Source organism: Lonchura striata, chromosome 28 (assembly GCF_050655825.1).
Source record: "Lonchura striata isolate lonStrDom1 chromosome 28, ASM5065582v1, whole genome shotgun sequence".
Lineage (NCBI taxonomy): Eukaryota > Metazoa > Chordata > Aves > Passeriformes > Estrildidae > Lonchura > Lonchura striata.
In genome coordinates, this window is record NC_140730.1 from 1,843,828 (window position 1) to 1,864,562 (window position 20,735).

At 54.3% G+C, this 20,735-nt stretch overlaps 1 protein-coding gene across 1 annotated transcript; it reads left to right on the forward strand.

Moving 5' to 3' along the window:
• The first annotated feature begins 1,698 nt into the window (after window positions 1-1,698).
• On the forward strand, window positions 1,699-20,684 carry PIAS4 (protein inhibitor of activated STAT 4). Its single transcript, XM_077788832.2, has 11 exons — window positions 1,699-1,743; window positions 4,409-4,835; window positions 8,839-8,923; window positions 10,069-10,110; window positions 10,397-10,487; window positions 10,782-10,910; window positions 11,340-11,445; window positions 13,873-13,946; window positions 14,408-14,568; window positions 16,236-16,366; window positions 16,810-20,684. Exons 1-11 carry the CDS (start codon window positions 1,717-1,719, stop codon window positions 17,013-17,015), a joined length of 1,479 nt encoding a protein of 492 aa, XP_077644958.1. The 5' UTR covers window positions 1,699-1,716; the 3' UTR covers window positions 17,016-20,684.
• Window positions 20,685-20,735: the final 51 nt, after the last annotated feature.

A 20,735-nucleotide genomic window follows, 5' to 3' on the forward strand; every position in this document is an offset into this window, starting at 1 on the left:
GGAGCGGCCCCGGATCCGCACCGGGAGCGGCACCGGGAGCGGCACCGGGATCCGCACCGGGAGCGGCACCGGGATCCGCACCGGGAGCGGCCCCGCGATCCGCACCGGGATCCGCACCGGGAGCGGCCCCGGCCGGAGCCGCCCGCCGGGTCCGGTGGCACGGGGCCGCAGAGCTCGGGCTCCAGCCGTCCCTGTGCGCCCGCATCGCCTCAGAGCCGACAGAAACGTTGGAATGAACGGCTCGGGTCGAAAGGGACGCGGAGGAACATCCAGAGCCTTGGCAGGGACACCTCCCACCATCCCGGGCTGCTCCAGCCTGGCCCTGGGCACTGCCAGCCACGGCTGCTCTGGGAATTCCATCCCAGCCCCTGCCCACCCTCCCAGGCAGGAATTCCATCCCAAAATCCCATCCATCCCTGCCCTCTGGCAGCGGAAGCCGTTCCTTGTATTCCTGTCCTTCCACCCCTTGTCCAAAGTCTCTCTTCCCATATTCCTTGTGGGGTCCCTTCAGGTCCTGAAGGCTGCAATGAGCTCGCCCAAAAACTTCTCCAGGCTGGACAATCCCACTTCTCTCACTGGCAGCTCCCAAATTCCCAGCACATTCCCAGGCAGGATGGCCACGGGGCTGCACCCGGGATGGATTGACAGGATGAATTATCGGCCTCTGGGGTTTCCATAGCAATCTGGGGGATTTTTAGCACCAACCCTGATTTTTGCCAGCCTAGAAGGGAAAAGTTGGAAACCTGATGAGCATCCTGCTCTTCCTGAGAAATTGTTAATTGCCTTTTTGATTAATTAGTATGTGGGGTTGATGGCAAGGAGAGAAAAGTGCTGGAAAACCTTTCCCAGTGCAGCGTTTCACCCCATACACTGAGGTTACCCTGAAATCATCCAGTCCAACTCCTGGCCCTGCACAGACACCCCAACACCCTGTCCCAGAGTGTTTTCCAAAGGCTCCTGGAGCTCCGGCAGGGTTGGGAATGTGCCCGTTCCCTGGGGAGCCTGGGCAGTGCCCACCACCCTCAGAGGCAGAACCTTTCCCTGAGCTCCATCCCAAATCCCTGGCACAACTCCAGCTGTTCCCTGGCTCGCGTCCCTGCTCCCAGAGCAGAGATGGGAGCTGCCTATCGGGGAAAAGCTGCAAACCACAATGTATTTATTATTATCATTATCATTATTACTATTATTATTGTTGTTATATGGAAGGTATTTTTAATAAGCAATGGGTTCTGTCGCAGAAGGGGCCACAAACACTGACCAGAGAAGGAACCGGGACCCATCCCCATCCCTTCCCCTCTACATCCCCCCAGCGCTTCCCTCCTCACCGGGGCCGCCGGCGGAGCCTCGGGCCGAGCCCACCGGGCGCTGCCCTGCCCCGGGGCACCCACCTGGTGCCATCCTGGGGGCAGCACCCACCGCCTGCCCACCCCTTCCCCGTCCCGCAGTGCCCGCGGGGCCGCCTCCATCCCCGGTCCCGCCGCCGTTCCCCCCCCGCCACCCCGCGGTGCTGCCCCGGTTCGCGGTGCGCGGCCCCTTTAAGACTCTCGCGGGGGAGGCGTGGCCTGGAGGGGCGTGGCTCGCGATGGGGGCGTGGCCGTGGGGCGCGCGCGGCGATTGGGCGGCGCTCGCGGCCCCGCCCCCTCCCTCCGCCCCGCCCGGCGCGAGGCCGTCACGTGACCCGGCGGCGGCCGGCGCGGCGGACGCTGCAGGCCCAAGATGGCGGCGGAGCTGGTGGAGGCGAAGGTGAGGGAAGCGGCGCCGCCGCCCCGCCCGCGGGGCCCGGCCGCCACCGGGCGGCTCCCGGCGCGGGCACACGGCGTGGGGGCGGTGCTGCGAACCGCGGGGGCGGCGCTCCGGGGCCTCCCCTTCGCCTTTTTTACCTCAGACACTGCCCCGCCCCGGCCTCAGGGCCGCAGCCCCCGCCGGACCTCCCGGCGCCGAACCGGGCCGAAGCGGGCCGCGGCGCTGCCCGCGCTCCTCGGGGCTGCCCCCGCCGTGGCTTTCCCCCCGAATTCCCGCGGGGAAGGCTCGCTGGTGCCGGTGGCGCTCCGGGGGTGGAGCGGCTCGGTGCGGAGCTGTCCGCTGGGACGGGCACTGCCGGGGGCAGCGGCGGCCCCGCGCCCCTCCGGGATGGGGGAAGCGCGGGTGCGCTCGCAGCTGTGCGGTTCGTGCCCTGCAGAGCAGCGGGAGCTTCTCCCGCTGCCCTCGGGATGGCGGCTCCGCGGGACCGGGAGAGCGGCCGGTGCCCAGTGCGGTTGGGGAGCCCCGGCCGCGTTCCCGGGCGGTGTTCCCGAGGAAGCGCTCCCCGCCCGCAGGAGCAGCCCCTCGGCAGGGATGGGGCTGGCTGGCCGCAGCAATCCCACCGGGAGCGGCTTTTTTTTGGGGGGGCTCTGCAATTGCAGAGCGGGGAAGGCGCTCCCGGCATCGCGGTGGCCGCAGAGGGTTCTGCGGGCTCTGAGCCGTCCCGCACCGGCGTTCCCTCGAGCAGCAGCGGCCGGGAGCGTCGGGAATCCCGGCGATCCATGTGCTCTCCCTGCTGCCGCGGGGCAGCTCTCGGAGCTCTCTGGGTTTGCTTTGTCTGGGGTTTGTTGTTGTGTCGCTGCTCAAATCTCATCGCACTGCCGGGCCTTCATCCCTTCAAAATGGAAACTCTGCGCTCCGGCTCCGCTTTCCAGGCCAAGACTCCTGGTGAGGTGCTCCAGGAGGAATTCCTGTGCTCCTGGGATGCCCTGGTACCTCCTGCTGCTGTGTCTTGATGAATTTATCTTTCCAAATGCACCTTTTAGCCTCAAATCCCTCAGGGACAAGAAGACTCTCTCCATTTCCTAGCACACTTTAATGATCCTGGTGGGATTTCATCAGCCTTGATGATCTTGGAGGTCTTTTCCAACCTTAATGATCCTGATTCTTTTTTTTTTTTTAGTTGAAGAAAACTGAGGCACAAAGTAGATTTCTCCAGGATTTCACAGGTGGTGTCTGGTGGAGCAGCACCATGAATCCAGGGCTCTGAAATTCTCACTTTCTGGCAATTAAACATCTTTTCTCTCCTCTTTAGTCATCAGTCTTTTTTTCCCTTCATCTGGGATATTTTGGGACTCATCACGACTCCCAGAAGTTCTAGCTACAGACAGTGACATAACAGCTTTTGGGTTTTCTGATTAAATGACATATGTAAGGGAAAAGGAGAAAATCAAATGGCATTTTCTCTCTCATTTAATTCCCACACATCCAAAAGTGGCTGTGAAATGTTTCTGGAAACAGTTGTAGCTTTCTTAATTAAAAAAAAAAAAAATCTGTAGCTGGTTTATTCCAGGAAATGATAAGATTGTTAGATTATCTTTTATGCTTTTTTTATTAATTATTAATTCAAGAGTGGGGTAGAGGCTGGGGAACATCTGCTGGATTTTTTTGGTGGAGTTTCTTCTTGAATTCCCATATTCCCCACAAACCAGGAAGGCTGTGGAGTGAATATCTACCAGGTTAATTTGCAGAGCAACTTGAATTTTCTCAGCTGTGTACTTTATAAGCTGTTGTTTTGCAATTCCAAGGCTGTTTGGTGTTTAGGGAGCTGAAATGCCAGCCTGGAGCTGTGGGTTTAATGGGGAGAATTCCTGGTTTCTGATGGGAAGTTGCCTTGTGGCCTTTGACTCTGCTGACAGTTACAGGCCAGACTTGCCCCAGAGAGGGAATTTTGGAAGGCTGAGCTGGGTTTTGCTGCTTATCAGGCACTGAAACTGATAACTGCACCAAGGCAGCTCCTGGCTGGGATCGCAGGGAAGTGCTTGGCATTGCTCTCCTGGGAACACTCTGCTCCCTTCAATAATCTGAATGTCCTTGCATGCTCTAAAATATGTGGGTTTTTACAGATCCTCTGCATGTAGGGAGGATTCTGGAGGGGTTTTCCCATCCAGAAATCCAGAATCGGTGGCCCCAGTTCACCTCAGCCTCGCCTAACTCATTTTGCTTTCCTTCCTGTGCCTTGCACTGACACCATTTGGGATGAAGCTTTCCGTGTTTCTCTGGGAATTCGGGATGCCTCAGGCTGCTGAAGGAGCTCATGAGCTCTTTCACAAGTGAGGCCTCTTGCTTTAGAGCTTTGAGGTCGCTCCTGCTTCCAGCTGGGCTGTCTCGAGGATGTTTAGCATCTGTCCGAGTGATTTTTGAGTCATTTGATGACTGTGCTGGTGGTTTTGTCCTTCAGGTGATATTTCAGTGGGTGATCTCTGCGTTTGCATTGCTCAAACAAGAACTGAGAGCCAAAATTCGGTTGACAGCAGCGGGTTTGGACAGGTTTGGGGTCTTTCTTTGAGGGGAAAATTTTGAATATCTTGCCTTGTAGCTATAAAGTGACAACTAAACCTTTGCCTTTTATAACTATGAGAACATCTTTTAATTTTTTATCCCCCAGAACATGGTGATGAGTTTCCGAGTCTCAGATCTTCAGATGTTGCTGGGTTTTGTTGGCAGGAGTAAAAGCGGACTAAAACACGAGCTAGTGACCCGAGCTTTGCAGCTGGTCCAGTTCGACTGCAGCCCCGAGGTGTTCAAGAAGATCAAGGAGCTCTACGAGACTCGCTACAACAAGAAGGGCTCGGAGGTGGCGCCGCCGCCGGCGCCGCACCGCGCCGAGGCGCTGGCCCTGCACTCGTCCTACGAGCGCGGCGGCGCCGTGCCCCGGCCCCTGCCCGCCGCCAGCATCGACTACCCTGCCCTCTATGGCAAATACCTGAACGGACTGGGCAGGTTGCCCCCCAAAGTGGCCAAGCCCGAGGTTCGCTTGGTCAAGTTGCCCTTTTACACCACGCTGGACGAGCTGCTGAAGCCCACAGAGTTAGGTGAGGTTCGGGGTGGGGTGGGGTGGGGCGGGGGGTGTTTGTGTTGGGAAATAAGTTGTGGTTGTAAAGGGGATTTCTAAAGTTGTGGGGTGGGAGAGGCTGATGGATAGGGTGGTGAGACCCACCCCCCCCTTCCCCCTCTCCCTCTCTTTTTCTTTTCCTCCCTCTCTCTTTCTTCTACCCGCTGTCTCCTTCACCTCTCTCTCCCTTTCCTCCCTCTCTCTCTCCCTTTCCTCCCTCTCTCTCTCCCTTTCCTCCCTCTCTCTCTCCCTTTCCTCCCTCTCTCTCCCTTTCCTCTCTCTCCCTTTCCTCTCTCTCCCTTTCCTCTCTCTCCCTTTCCTCTCTCTCCCTTTCCTCTCTCTCCCTCTCCCTTTCCTCCCTCTCCCTTTCCTCCCTCTCCCTTTCCTCCCTCTCCCTTTCCTCCCTCTCCCTTTCCTCCCTCTCCCTCTCCCTTTCCTCCCTCTCCCTTTCCTCCCTCTCCCTCTCCCTTTCCTCCCTCTCCCTCTCCCTTTCCTCCCTCTCCCTCTCCCTTTCCTCCCTCTCCCTTTCCTCCCTCTCTCTCTCTTTCCTCCCTCTCTCTCCCTTTCCTCTCTCTCCCTTTCCTCTCTCTCCCTTTCCTCTCTCTCCCTTTCCTCTCTCTCCCTTTCCTCTCTCTCCCTTTCCTCTCTCTCCCTTTCCTCTCTCTCCCTTTCCTCTCTCTCCCTCTCCCTTTCCTCCCTCTCCCTTTCCTCCCTCTCCTCCCTCTCCCTTTCCTCCCTCTCTCTCTCCCTTTCCTCCCTCTCTCTCTCTCTTTCCTCCCTCTCTCTCCCTTTCCTCCCTCTCCCTCTCCCTTTCCTCCCTCTCCCTCTCCCTTTCCTCCCTCTCCCTCTCCCTTTCCTCCCTCTCCCTCTCCCTTTCCTCCCTCTCTCTCTCTCTCTTTCCTCCCTCTCTCTCTCCCTTTCCTCCCTCTCTCTCTCCCTTTCCTCCCTCTCCCTCTCCCTTTCCTCCCTCTCCCTCTCCCTTTCCTCCCTCTCCCTCTCCCTTTCCTCCCTCTCCCTCTCCCTTTCCTCCCTCTCCCTCTCCCTTTCCTCCCTCTCTCTCTCTTTCCTCCCTCTCTCTCCCTTTCCTCCCTCTCCCTCTCCCTTTCCTCCCTCTCCCTTTCCTCCCTCTCTTTTTCCCCCACCATCTCCTTCAGCTCTCTCTCTCTCTCCCCTTCTTCTCTTTCTCTCTTTCCCCTCTCTCTCTCTTCCCCCCACTCTTCCCCCCCCTTCCCCCTTCTCTCTTTCCCCCTCTCTTTTTTTCCCATCTCCCTCTCTCTCTCTTTTCCCTCCCTCTCTCTCTTTCCCCTCTCTCCCTCTCTCTCTTCCCCACCCCTCTCTCTCCCGCCATGCTCAGAATTTACAGAGGAATATTTCTCTCTGGGCTTGCCAGTGCTTAAAAGTGGCTGACAAAAGAGGGAGAGCAGCTTTTTACAGAAAAGGAGAGTGCTGGGAAAGAGGGAATGGCTTCAAACTAAAAGAGGAGAGATGTAGATGGGATATTGGAGCAGTTCTTCCCTGTGAGGGTGAGGAGGCCCTGGCACAGGGAGGGAGAAGCTGTGCCTGTCCTGGAAGTGCCCAAGGCCAGGTTGGAGCACCCTGGGACAGTGGAAGTTGTGGGATGGAATGGGATGATCCTTCAGGTTCTTCCCACTCCAAATCCTGTGCTCCTGTGGTTTTCCTCAGACCTGGAACGTGGTGGTCACTTTGGGATGTAACTTGGAAGCCCACCTTGTTTGGTTCCTGTGGATTATGGGGCCATATTCTACACTACTGCTGGTTTTCAGCACTAAAAATCCCTGACCTGAAGCATTCTATGGATAAAAGAGGATGTATTTTTGAGCCTCAAACTATATTTTTGACATTTTTTTGGTGCTTATCACAGTTATTTGTGTGTAGTGCTGTGTGTTTTGATGGGTAACTAGTAAAACTGGAAGAAGAGCTTTTTCCCTGGGTGTGGAGACTGATTTTTCTTTGTTTTCGTTTTGAGAAACAAGGAATGTTGTTCACTGATGTTAAATAGAATGTTCTGGTAGCAAATTCAGTGTGTCCAGAGAAGCTGAGTTCTGCTGAGCGTCTCATAAATTCATGTGGCAATGTCAGAATTCTCTGCCAAATGATTCTACAACTTGAGCTGGTTTGCCTTTGCTGAAAAGATATTTGTTGTGGCTTGGAGTGGAAAAATAGATAAAGATTTGATTGTGCAGAAGCAAAAAGATAAAGGTCTAATTAGTCACATTCTATATAGTTTCTTCTTCATTTGAAGGCATAACTGCTGTGACAAAACAGCTGAGTGGTGCCAGAGTGCCAGAGTCAAGCTCAAACGTTGTAACAGTGTGAGGAATGGTTTGTTCAGTGTTAAACGTGTGTTAGTCAGCAATTCCAATATGGGAATTTTGGAGGAAAACAAATTTCCAAGAGGTGGAAGCATCCAGAGACAGCAGGGGCTGGATACGCTCGCTGGGATTACCAGATTTTGTTCCAAGGTGCCATTAAATGTCCCCTGCATCAGCTCAGAGCCAGGGCAGCCTCTGCCCTGGGAGGTGACACCTCCCCGGGGCCAGCCAGGGCTTCTGGCTGATTTCCCTGCTGCTGGCAGAGTTTTCTGTGGAGCCAGGAGGAGCTGGCCACCAGCAGATGTTCAGGTCTCACACCCGACCAGGCTGCACCTCCCAGATTTTGGGTTTCTATTCCAGCAGCAATTTAATTTTTGTCTAAAGGAAGAGTGAGCTGATGGAAATGCAAAATAAACCACGAGCAGCGTCTCACTTTTCCTAATCAGGTTTGCTGTGTCTTTTGTGTGGCTGAACAATCAGCAGGACTCAGTTTATTGGCAGTTTCTTAATCAGAAATGTTAAAGTTACTTTTTGTTATTGTTCTTCTCAATCTTCACTTACTAAAAATACCTCATGAAATGTTTTATTTTCTGCTGGTTGTTTTAGTCAGGAGATATTTGGGAGGAAACTAGAACTAAACAAAAAGTTCCATAGAGATATCTTAATACTTACTTCTAAATTTTATTTTTGCAAGTTCCATTTGCATTTTTAAAGCAAAAAAGGGACCAAAGGGGAAGCACCTGGTGTGACTCAAGTTGTCACCAGGTCTTTCAAGAGCTGCTGAGGTTTTATCCTTCCTTCATCTCCTCTTTTTCATAGGAAAGTGCACTTTCCTCCTTCTGAAATCCTGTTGGCTTTGAATAACCATGCAGTGGAAGTCAGGCAAAGCAAAACACCCAATTCTTGCTATTGTAAATAATTTTTAAAAAGCTGTTTTAGCACTTCCTCTCTGTGTTCCTCCCGTGACTTTCAGCAGCTCAGGGTCTGAACTTTGCTTAGAGACACAAAACTGAAAATAAAACGTGTTTGGTTGAAGTACAGGTCGCAACAAAAGTTTCCCACGTCTCAAGCTTCATTTTTCCCCACATTAAATGCACTTGATCTTAAAATTATCAGTGTGCAAAAGGCCCCAGTTAATGCTTGGCTGTCTTAAGCCTCTCTGAGGGTGAGCTGCTGTCCCACCCTCAAGGTCAGGGGGTTTGAAGTTGTGTTTTGTCTCTTCCAGCTGCTTTTTGTGTTGCTTTTTTATTATCTGAGCTAATATTTTTTGTTGCTGGGGTTGTTTTCTTTCTTTTCCAGAACCCGCCTGCTCAGTCTGGTTGGTTTTGGGCTTTTGTGTCAGGCTCAGGTCTCCTCTTGGGCTTCTTGAGGATGTGACACCACTGATGTGGTGAGCTGATGGCTCTTGAATTATTTGAGGGGAGGAAAAATAATTTTTAAAAAAAGAGAAAAATCAAATCCAAAGCTTGTGTTGGTTGTACTGAACAGTGAGCAAAGCTTTAATCAAAGCAGAATTACCAAAACAGGTGAAAACTGCAATTCTGGGGTGTGGGAAAAAACAAGACCTGGAGGTAAACAGAGCATAACAATCACCTCGTGCTCAGAGCTGCTGTCCTCAGTTTGATGGACACTTTTTTCTTCCCTCCTCAGTTCCACAGAATAATGAGAAGCTTCAGGAAAGTCCGTGCATTTTTGCATTAACACCGAGACAAGTGGAGCTGATCAGAAATTCCAGGTACTCCTCACTGGGTATTAACAGCTGAGGAAAATGCAGCTGCATAATTCCATAATTCCTCCGTGTTCCTGCCTGTGGAAGCTTTTGTTCTCTGCAAGGGAACAGGATTTGTGTGAGGACATCAGGCTGCTCCTGGTGTACAGCAAAGAGCTTTGGGGGCAGTGGGAGCTGCAAATTCACCCAGCCAGGTCCTTAAGTTTCACTTGTGCTGCTCTAACCTCCCTCTGGAATGGTGCATTTGGGCAGGAAAATCAGGATGAAATCATCGATGACCTAAATTCTCTGAGCTGAGCTGGTGGTGTGAGTGTCTGCAGCCTTTCCTCTTGTGCCAGGTTCAAAAGGCAGAGTGTGAGGCTGTTTGCATCTGAAAGGAAACTTCCTTGGTGGGGAGGAGGCTGCAGGAACTGCCCGAGGAAACATCTCGGATTAGGATTTACCCTGACCTCTGTCAGATGCAACTTTGGAGTCAAACAAAGGCTCTCCTCAGAGGTGGCAGTGCAGGCAGGGAGGTTTCCTCTTGGCTGACCTGCTGCCTTCGTGAAGAATTCTTCCGAAAACTCAACATAAAACCTTTGAATATTTCTCTTTATCATAAAATAAAGAGCTGGAGAAAGAATGTCTTGGTTATTTTGCCTCCTGGTAAAATATCCTTGTTGTGTTTTCCATTTCTTTCCTGATTCTGGTTAAAATCCTGTCAGGAATAGCCCTGATGGTTGCAATATTCACAGTGGGGCCTTTAATATTCAGTCCCTTGGTTTGCATGAAGAGCTTCAGCTGAATAATTAAACACAGAGAGTCTTGAACACTGTCAGGTAAACCTGACCTTAAAACCCAGTTTTTATAAATTCTGACAAATCACCAGAAGGCACCTGAACAGTTCTTAAAACCCAGAGAAAAGCTGTAGGTTGGTGCATCCAGGAAAAAATAATAATTACAGGACCACTGATTCTTGCAGGGGGAATTGTACAATTTAAATAAAGTTCTGTGAGGTAATTTTTTGAAGTCCTATTTTTAAAAAATAGGAGCAACTGAAGTTCTTGAGTCTGGCAGTTGGTTTGGGTGGTTTTTTTTTGGGGTAGGGATTTTTTTTTTTTTTTTTTTTTTTGCATAATTGATTTGAAGTTTTCTGTTCTTTCATTTATCAGGGAGTTGCAACCTGGTGTGAAATCGGTTCAGGTGGTGCTCAGGTAGGTCTGTGCTGGGCTCATTGAACATCAGGGGCAGAGCAGGGGAGGAGGGAATATTCCATTGAGTTCCAACATGGATTTCATGGCTCCAGAGAGAATTTCCAGTGAACTTTTTGTTCCTGGGCCTCACAGGAGCATCTGAAACTCCACTTTTGAACCTGGAGCAGAAAGGGCAGAGTCCCACCTGGATGGGCTCTGCTGATGGAGCATGGATTGGGATGGGGCCTGTGGGAGCTGGGGATGTGCAGAGTGTTGGGATATTATGGGATGTGTTGTTTCTGCCCAGAATCTGCTACACAGACACCAGTTCCCCTCAGGAGGATCAGTACCCTCCCAACATCGCCGTCAAGGTGAACCACAGCTACTGCTCCGTGCCGGTGAGGACTGGGGGACTGGAGGGGAAAATCTGGGGAGTCTGGAGGGGAAATTTGTGGAATATGGAAGGAAATTGCTTTCCTGATGAATGCCACACTGTAGAAGTGTGCTGCTTAGTTTAAAGCTAATTTTTTAATGGATTAGCCATGTTGTTAATGAACTGTTCTGTATAAAGACTCCATCCTGTTTACTTTGTGCTCCAGCTGTACTCAGCTCCTTCCCCCCATCCCCGAGACCTGGGGCTGAGTGGATGTACCTTGAGTGAAAAATAAATCTCTCTAATCTTCCTGCCCTAGGGCTACTACCCCTCCAACAAACCCGGGGTGGAACCCAAGAGGCCCTGCAGGCCCATCAACCTCACCCACCTCATGTACCTGTCAGCGGCCACCAACCGCATCACCGTCACCTGGGGCAACTACGGCAAGGTGAGAGTCCAGGGAGTGCCCGGAGCTGGCCAGGGAGCACCCGGAGCTGGCCAGGGAGCACCCGGAGCTGGCCAGGGAGCACCCAGAGCTGTCCAGGGAGCACCCGGAGCTGGCCAGGGAGCACCCGGAGCTGGCCAGGGAGCACCCAGAGCTGCCCAGGGAGCACCCGGAGCTGCCCAGGGAGCACCCGGAGCTGGCCAGGGAGCACCCAGAGCTGGCCAGGGAGCACCCGGAGCTGGCCAGGGAGCACCCGGAGCTGGCCAGGGAGCACCCAGAGCTGGCCAGGGAGCACCCAGAGCTGCCCAGGGAGCGCCCGGAGCTGCCCGGGGAGCTGGCCAGGGAGCACCCAGAGCTGCCCGGGGAGCACCCAGAGCTGTCCAGGCAGCCCTGCAGAGCAGCCTCCTCATCCTCCCCTGCCTCTCTCCCCAGAGCTACTCGGTGGGGCTGTACCTGGTGCGGCAGATGACCTCGGCAGAGCTGCTGCAGAGGTTGAAAACCATCGGCATCAAGCACCCGGAGCTCTGCAAAGCGCTGGGTGAGTGGCTCAGGAAGGGCCTGTGTGCAGCCTGCTGGGGAGCAACCACCACCATTCACAGCTCTGCCTCCCTGCAGCTGCACAAACCCCACTTTTTGTCTGAACAGACTGGCTGAGCTGTGTGTGAGCCGTGGGAGGTCACCCCAAAGCCGTGGTTCTGGTGTCTCTGTAGTTGGATTTAGGATTTGTGCCGGTGTCGTTGTGACTGGAAGGGCTTCATGCCTTCAGCTGAGTCAGTATGAGCAGCACTGACCCTCAGGATTTCCAAAGGAGGTTTCCTGGAGCGAGGGATCCCGGTGACAATGTCCTGCTGTCCCAGTCCCTGGGACTCCTTGGGGTGGCACTGGGATGTCACCAGCAGCACTTTGATATGCCTTGAGAGCTTCAGAGAAGAGATGGTCCCCAGAGATGCTTATCCCAAAACACTCAGGTAAATCCTCCTGGTGTGAGGCTTGTGTAAAACATTACTGGAAATGAGGGGAAATTACTTTTCCAAGGTGGACTCTGACTTGGAGCTCATGAGTGTGGAAGATTCCCAATTTTTCATGTTGCTGGACAAAACCTTCTCACTGTTCGTCTGCGTGGGAGAGCTGACCCCATGATCCTGATGGTCTTTAAAACTGTCCAGATCCTGGGAAACTCCTTCCCAAGGAAAAGAAACTGTCAGGGAATCCCAGGATAGCTTGGGTTGAGAAGGACCTTAAAGCCCATCCAGTGCCACCCCTGGCACGGCAGGGACACCTTCCACCATCCCGGGTTACTCCAGGCCCTGTCCAGCCTGGCCTTGGACATCCCAGGGATCCAGGGCAGCCACAGCTGCTCTGGGCACCCTGTGCCAGGGCCTGCCCACAGGGAGGAATTTCTCCTGCACATCTTAACCCAAATTTCCCTTCTTCAAGCCATTCCCCCTTATCCTGTCACCACAGTTCCTAATGAAGAGCCCCTTTCCAGCATCCCTGGAGCCTGTCCAGAGAATGCTGCTGGGAGGTCTCCACTCAACCTCCTCTTCTCCAGGCTGAACTTCCTCAGCCTGCCAGCCTTGGAGGTGGATGGTAGTTCACAGGGAAGGTGATGATTCCAGGTGTATCCAGCCTGCAGACACCTGGATTTTGGGCAGGGATCAGTTGTTTTGGTGACTTTAAATAAAACCCAATAAGAGCAATGTCTTTTTTTAGCTCCTTTGTGTTTTTGTGCTTGGAAGTTGTTTGGATATCCAGAACTGGCCAACCTGAGGAGATCTTAAACTTTGCTTTTCTAGCTCTGGTCTGCTCTGCAAATAATTCCCTGTCACTGGAGCTGCCCTTTGGCTTCAGTCACATCTAACTGCTGACTCATCTTGCTTTGCATAAAATTCTGTAGAACTTAATACAGGAACATCATCTGAGAACAGATTATGGCTTTGGATCCAGAATCCTGATCTGGACATCCTAGAAAATTCTCCTTCCCGTGTCTCCCAGTAATTGATGCACAGAGAAGGCTCTTACAAAGAACTTCATAAAAAATTAAGCTTGGATGAAAAGGCTCCTAATGTGAGGAAAACAAGCCCAAATCTTGTAATCTCCTGGGAATTTCACATCTGAGAAGTCAGTCTCTAATTAAAGCTGGGTGTTGCAGAGCTGCATGTAGCCTCATTGTCTGGAGACATCTTGTTATGATCTGAAAAGGTCAAAAGAAATGCTTGACTTGCTCCAAAGAAAAACGGTGATGGAAGTGTCAGAGGCAGTTGCAGACAGCAACAGTGGGAGCAGCAGCTCCTCCTCAGGACTTGGGGAGCAGTTCAAAGCTCGTTTTGTTGATTTTTGCACCTTGGTGTGGGACCTGCACACGTGGGACCTGCCCATCTGCTGCTTTCTTTGATTTCCCTGCTGCTCCTCTGGGTTTTCCTTTCAGGCTGCAGCAGCAGGGGCAGGATTCCTCCTTTCCTAACATCTGATTCTTCCCAGATCTCTGCTGGATGGCTGCTGTGCCTGGTTGTGCGTGGCTGCCTTGCTCTGAGCTGTCTGCCTGGGTACCTCTGGGCCTGTCTGTGGTTCCTGTGGAATGTTCTGGAATAAAGGGGGTGGCCGGCGTAGAGGCTGAGGAGTGGCAGCCCAGCAGGGCTGAGAGGAGCTTGATAACCTGATGGGGAAAGGATGGGATGTGTTTTCCCTCTCAGTTTGACTCTCTGCTCACTTGTTGCTCTGAACTGGAAGTGCCAGAGGAGAGACATTTCCCCCATCCTCCCCATCAGGAGGGAATTAACCCCTCTGTGCCCAGGATGGAGCTGAATCCATGTGCTCCTTCCCTCCCTGGCAGGGAGAACGATCCATACACACCCTGTAAAAAATACAACAACCCCAGGGCTGGGGCGAGCTGCTTCCCCTGTGCTGCACAGTGTTGCCAAGGGCTGGGTTTTGTTAAATGTTGTGTCCTCTGCTCTCCCTGCAGTGAAAGAGAAGCTACGCCTGGACCCAGACAGTGAAATCGCCACCACCGGGGTCCGAGTGTCCCTCATCTGTCCGGTGAGACCCTGCAGGCTTGTCCTGGAGCTGGAGTTTGGCTTGGAAGGGAACTTAAAACCATCCAGTGCCATGGGCAGGGACACCTCCCGCTGTCCCTGGCTGCCCCAGCCTGGCCTTGGATCCAGGGGCAGCCACGGCTGCTCTGTGCCAGGGCCCACCACCCTCACAGCCAGGAATTCCTGCCCGAAATTCCTTCTGGCAGTGGGAGCCATTCCCTGTGTCCTGTCCCTCCATCCCTTGTCCCAAGTCCCTCTCCAGCTCTCCTTTAGGCACTGGAACCCCAAATCTCCCAGTTTGCTTCAGAGCCAAGGAGCTCCAGCTCTGTTTTAGTCCAGTTCTGTCAAGAACCCAAACCATGCTCCCAGACCAGCTTTGCAAACTCACAAGTGTTTTTCCTTCTGAGGGCATCTGGGGGTTCCTTGCCGGGTGTCCTGGCTGATTTCCTCTCTCTGGTCCCACAGCTGGTGAAGATGCGCCTGTCGGTGCCGTGCCGGGCCGAGACCTGTGCACACCTGCAGTGCTTTGATGCCGTCTTCTACCTACAGATGAATGAGAAAAAGCCCACATGGATGTGCCCTGTGTGTGACAAACCTGCCCCCTACGACCAGCTCATCATTGATGGGTGAGTTTTGCACCTCTCTGCCCTTTCCCCTTCCCCACTGGGTGCAGCATCCACCTCTTGGTTGAAGTTCACTTTGACACTGTTGAAAGTTTATTCTGTTGGTGCATGATATTTTGCTTTCGGTGTTTCTGGTGAGTTAGAGCAAGTGGGAATGCGCTGGGAGGGAACAAGCTTGTGGTGCAGCATTTTTGGGGTGAGTTTGGAAGCAGCTTTGTGCCCCTAAATGCTGGGAGCCTTCTGTGGACTGGGACCACCGACATCCTCGTGGTGCTGGCCAAGGACCAGTGGAGCAGCACACGTGGCTCCTGCCTGCTGGGAAATGATCTCCACCCTCGTGGCTGCGTGATTGGCCTCCACTGCAGGTTCCCTCAGGAGCAGGGAGAGTTTGGAGCGTGTTTGGGGTGGCTCCAGCTCCCCTGGCACAGGGAAGTGAGCAGACCAGTCTGTTCCCAGCCTCGCCGAGGCTTCCTGCGGCGTCGCTGCCTTTGTGGGCCCGGGGCAGATCCAGGAGCTGTGGCTTCCCAGGCAGCCTGGAGCAGCCTCAGCACAGATAACCTGTTTGCTTTGTCCCCTGGCCAACCCTGACAGGAAAATCCAGTTCCTTGGAGAACTCTGGCAGGGGGAGATGAAGGGGAAGCTGTGAGAGGTGGGATTGTGGAGCCCCCAGGGGTCAGCCATGCCCGTGTCCTGCACGAGGAGCAGCAGGATGTCCCTGGGGAAGGCCCAGCAGACTTTTGTCCCTGCTCAGGGCTGGGTTTGATGCCAGTTCTGTTGGGTGAAGTCCTTCCCAGCTTCCCTGGAAGTGAGAGAGGGAAGCTGGCACTCAGCTGGTGGCTGGGAATCAAGAAAGAGCTGGAGGCTCCTGAGCAGGAAAGGAGGTGCTTGGTCAGGTCTGGGATCCTCAGGGCCTTGTCAGCTCTTCGGGAGCTGCAGCTTGGTGGTTGCTGTGCTGGTGATGGGATTGGCTGTGGGAACGATTCCTGCAGGAGCTGGGGAAAGCTGAGACTCTTCCAGCGGGGTGCCACGAAGTTTTCCTGACCTTGGGAGTCTTTCCACAAGTTCTCCTTCCTCCTGAAGGAAAGTGCTCAAGTCCAGGCAGAGCAGCATTTCCAAATGAACATCCCAGGCAAACGGTGGGACACAGGGAATAAAGCAAGCCCCCAGTTTCTCTGGAATCAGGGCCTCATTCCAGGTGTATTTTCATGGTGTTCCTGTTGCAGGAATGTTGTTCTGGTGGCTATTGTGGAGATTTGGGAAATAAAACTAGGAAGGAAGGGAAGTGCTGCTTGTTGGACTGCTGAGTTCCTAAAGCCAAAGGATACCTCACCTTTTGCCAAAGCCTTTCTGGGAATGTCCCTGGGAATGTCCCATGGGATGGGGCAGCAGCCACCTGCCTGGAAGCAGTGCCTGGGAAACTGGGGGAAGAGGCAAAACTCTCTTTAATTGCAGCTAATTAAGCTGGTAGTTGATGCTTTGGGTGCGTGGACAGGAAGGGCTGGGATGGATTTGCACCGTCAGAACCTGCGCTGGTTTTACGGGGAATAAAGTCCGTGACTCCGAGGGCTCCGAGCTCAGGAGGCAGCAGCAGATTCCTTTTGGATCCAGGGTCAGTGCACACACCCTGCTGACTGCCAGGGGTGTGACAGCTCCTCCTGTCCCCTCTGCAGGCTCCTGTCCAAGATCCTGACAGAATGTGAAGATGCAGATGAGATCGAGTACCTGGTGGATGGCTCCTGGTGCCCCATCCGAGCCGAGAAGGAGCGGAGCTGCAGCCCTCAGTGTCCAATCCTGGTTCTAGGTGAGTGTCCCTGGGGAAAAAAAAGGGCTGGAAACCCCTGGAGGAAATCACAGAATTCCAGAATGGTTTGTGTTGGAAGAAGGGACCTGCAGGAGCACCCAGTCCCACCCCCTGCTGTGGGCAGGGACACCTTCCACTGTCCCAGGTTACTCCAAGCCCTGTCCAGCCTGGCCTTGGGCACTTCCAGGAATTCAGGGGCAGCCACAGCTGCCTCTGGGCACCCTCACAAGGAAGAATTTCTCCCCAGTATTTCCTCTGGCTGTGGAAGCCATTCCCTGTGTGCTGTCCCTCCATCCCTTGTCCCAAATCCCTCTGCAGCTCTCCTGGAGCCCCTTTAGATTCTGGAAGTGGCTCTGGAGCCTTGTCCAGGCTGAGCAGCCAGGAGTGTTGGATCGTTCCCTGAGGTGGACAGGGCTGGTTTCACCTCCTGCTCCCCGTGCCAGGTTCCTCGGAGGTGAACGGGCTCCTGGCCACTCCCAACGGCACCGGCGAGAACGGCAAAGCCCCGGCAGATGTTGTGGATTTAACACTGGACAGCTCCTCCTCGGAGGAGGACGAGGAGGAGGACGAGGAGGAGGATGATGACGATGAGGGACCCCAGCCCAAACGACGCTGCTCTTACGAGAAAGGTTTAGTCTCTGCCTGCTGACTGCAGCCACGGCTCGGAATTCCCAACGGACAGACTTGAATACTCTGGTGCTTATTAAACTGGAGGAGGGGGAGAACGTCCTCTCCCGCCTCATCTCCCTCCCTCCCTCATCTCCTGTGACTTTCCTATTCCAAATTACTCATTAAAACGAGAGAAAAAAGAAAAAAAAAAACAAAAAACGACACAAACAAAACAAAAAAAAAACAAACAAACAAAAAAACAAACAAACAAAAACCATTGAGCTGCTTCTTGGTTGGAAAACGACCCCACTCAGAGCCTGACCCTGAACTGGAGCCTGAAGTAAAGAAAGTGTCTTAAGCCAGGCAGGATCCTCCCTCACCTGGATCCCGGGATCGGGGGAGCTCCCCTGCACACCTCCAGGACACCCACCCCTGCATCTCCAAAGCCGTGTGCAGTTTGATCCTCTTGTTAATTAACCATTCCTTAATTAATCTAAAGGTTTTGCTGGACGTGTGAGTCCGGGGCGAGGCGGGAGGGGGGAGCGGGGAGGGCTCTGGGTGGGGGTTGTATAACCCAGAGAGGATTTGGGGGGTTTGTAGGGGTGGGAGCGGGGGCATGGGGTGCCGGGGTGAGATGTCCGCTTGGAAGTGGCACTGTTCTAGCTCGGAGCTCCAGCAGCTCTGCACCTCATGTAAAGAGACACGTTTGGAATTTTAACCTAATCCCAAGGGAAGTGTAGAGATTTGTGCAGTAGTGACTCGTTTTAGTTGAGCAGAAGCCATGGGGGGGGGTGGGGGGGTGGGAGGGTGGGGGGCTCGAACCACAGATCTGTTGTATTTTTGAAGTGCAATAACTTTGGTGTTTTTGAAGACTGACAAGGGCTGCGCATTCCCTTTTCGTTGAGGTTGGTTCTGGAGGCGGTGGCCGTGACCTGCAGGACACCCCCAGACCCGGGGATGGGGACAGTGACCTGCAGGACACCCCCAATGACCTGCAGGACACCCCCAGACCCGGGGATGGGGACAGTGACCTGCAGGACACCCCCAATGACCTGCAGGACACCCCCAGACCCCGGGATGGGGACAGTGACCTGCAGGACACCCCCAGTGACCTGCAGGACACCCCCAGACCCCGGGATGGGGACAGTGACCTGCAGGACACCCCCAGTGACCTGCAGGACACCCCCAGACCCCGGGATGGGGACAGTGACCTGCAGGACACCCCCAGACCCGGGGATGGGGACAGTGACCTGCAGGACACCCCCAATGACCTGCAGGACACCCCCAGACCCGGGGATGGGGACAGTGACCTGCAGGACACCCCCAATGACCTGCAGGACACCCCCAGACCCGGGGATGGGGACAGTGACCTGCAGGACACCCCCAATGACCTGCAGGACACCCCCAGACCCCGGGATGGGGACAGTGACCTGCAGGACACCCCCAGACCCCGGGATGGGGACAGTGACCTGCAGGACACCCCCAGTGACCTGCAGGACACCCCCAGACCCGGGGATGGGGATAGTGACCTGCAGGACACCCCCAGACCCGGGGATGGGGACAGTGACCTGCAGGCCACCCCCACACCTGGACACACCTGGCACCAAGGAGCAGGGCAAGGGGGTCCTTCCAGAAATGCCGGGTGGGGGAATCTCAGTTTTTAGCCAACTACCTCGGTAACTCCAATTCAGGTTTCTTTGAGTCCCGAGCCCGTCCCGGGCGGGTGCGAGGGCGGGGCCCGGGCGCTGCCGCCGCTCCGGCCCCTCCACTTCTCTGTCCCAGCCTTTGGCCCCAGAGCCAAAGCTCCTCCTGTGCTCTTTGGTGGCAAAACGTTGTTGCTTTTGAGTTTGCGAAGCGTCACCTTTTTGACTTTGTCTTGGAGAGTTTCTGTCCCGGCTCTGCTGTTCCCACTGGCTCCTCCCGGCTCTGGTTCGCTCTGGACCTCGCTGGCTTTTCCCCCTGCAGCTCAGGATGGGCCGGCGGGAGCTGCCCTGCCCTGGGCCGGCCGAGGGGCAGGGGGATGTCCCTGGGCCCGCTGCTGGCCTGAGACCCCCGAGGGGCTTGGTGTTGCTGGGCACTGCCAGACCCCGAACTGCATCCCCTTTATCCCTGCCCTTAGAGTACCCCAAACCCTGCATCCCCCTTTATCCCTGCCCTTAGAGTACCCCAAACCCTCCATCCCCTTTCTCCCTGCCCTTAGAGTACCCCAAACCCTCCATCCCCTTTCTCCCTCCCCTCTGGGCACCCCAAACCCTCCATCCCCTTTATCCCTGCCCTTAGAGTACCCCAAACCCTGCATCCCCCTTTATCCCTGCCCTTAGACCCAAACCCTGCATCCCCCTTTATCCCTGCCCTTAGAGTACCCCAAACCCTCCATCCCCTTTCTCCCTGCCCTTAGAGTACCCCAAACCCTCCATCCCCTTTCTCCCTGCCCTTAGAGTACCCCAAACCCTGCATCCATCCTTCAGCCCCTGCTCTGGACACCCCAAACCCTCCATCCCCCTTTATCTCTGCTCTGGGCACCCCAAACCCTCCATCCCTTTTATCCCTGCTCTGGACACCCCAAACCCTCCATCCCCTTTCTCCCTCCCCTCTGGACACCCCAAACCCTCCATCCCCCTTTATCCCTGCTCTGGACACCCCAAACCCTCCATTCCCCTTTATCCTTCCCCTCAGGGCACCCCAAACCCTCCATCCTTCCTTCAGCCCCTGCTCTGGACACCCCAAACCCTCCATCCCCCTTTATCCCTGCTCTGGGCACCCCAAACCCTCCATCCCCTTTCTCCCTCCCCTCAGGGCACCCCAAATCCTCCATCCCTCACCCCAGCAGCCAGGGGGGCTCAGAGAGGGGGTGTTGGTGCCTTTCCCAGCACTTCCCCCTCACTCCAGAAAATTCCACACGTGGCCAATCCCTCCTGGAGGGAAAAGCCGCCGAGGTCCAGCCAGAGCTGCCCTAAATCCTCGCTGGCCACCTGCCCAAAAGCAAAGACCCCTCCCCACGGTGAGGAGGGGTCCCTGCCAGCCTGGGGGCTCCTCCCAAGCCCCCATCTCCCACACGGGGTGGGGGTCCCCGTGCGAGGGGGATTCTCCCTTCCTGCCTGGCTGGGTTTGTCTGCAGGCCTGGAATGTGCAGGGGGTGGGGATGAGACCCCCCCCCCAATTTCCCCAGGTCTGGCAGGGGGGACCCGGAGCAGCTCCTGGTCCCTGTCCCACGGGGACACCTGCACCCCTCGGCCCCAGGCTTTGCTTTTCCTTCTCTTCCTGGCTGCAAGCAATATGTTTTCAGGTTGAAACGGGGTAGGGGTGGGAAAGGGGGATGAAAACAACTGATAAAAACCCGGGTAGAGCTCCCAAATTAATTTTACTGTACAAAGTTCTGTGCTCGCGGCCCTGGCTGCACAGTAGCTTTAGAGTCCAGTTGTTTTCCTAATATTTTTATGCTAATTTAATTGCTGTTAAATTTTCCAGGCCAAGCAACTGTTTGGAAACACCGTGCTTGTTTTAGTGCTTTCTGTTGGAGTTGGCCAGCTCTTCCTGTACATATGTTGGTTTTTTTTTCTTATATCCTGTTTTTTTTCTTCTTTGTTTTATAAAGAGAAGAGAAAAAAAAAAACAAAAAACAAAAAAAAAGAAAATTATTTTTCTTTCCCTCAGTACACATTCTTCAAATTATAGTGTTTGTTAAATAAAATGAAAGATTTACATTTAATTCTGTGTCGGCTTGTTGGGATTTCTCACCCCAGGGTCTCTTCAGGATTTC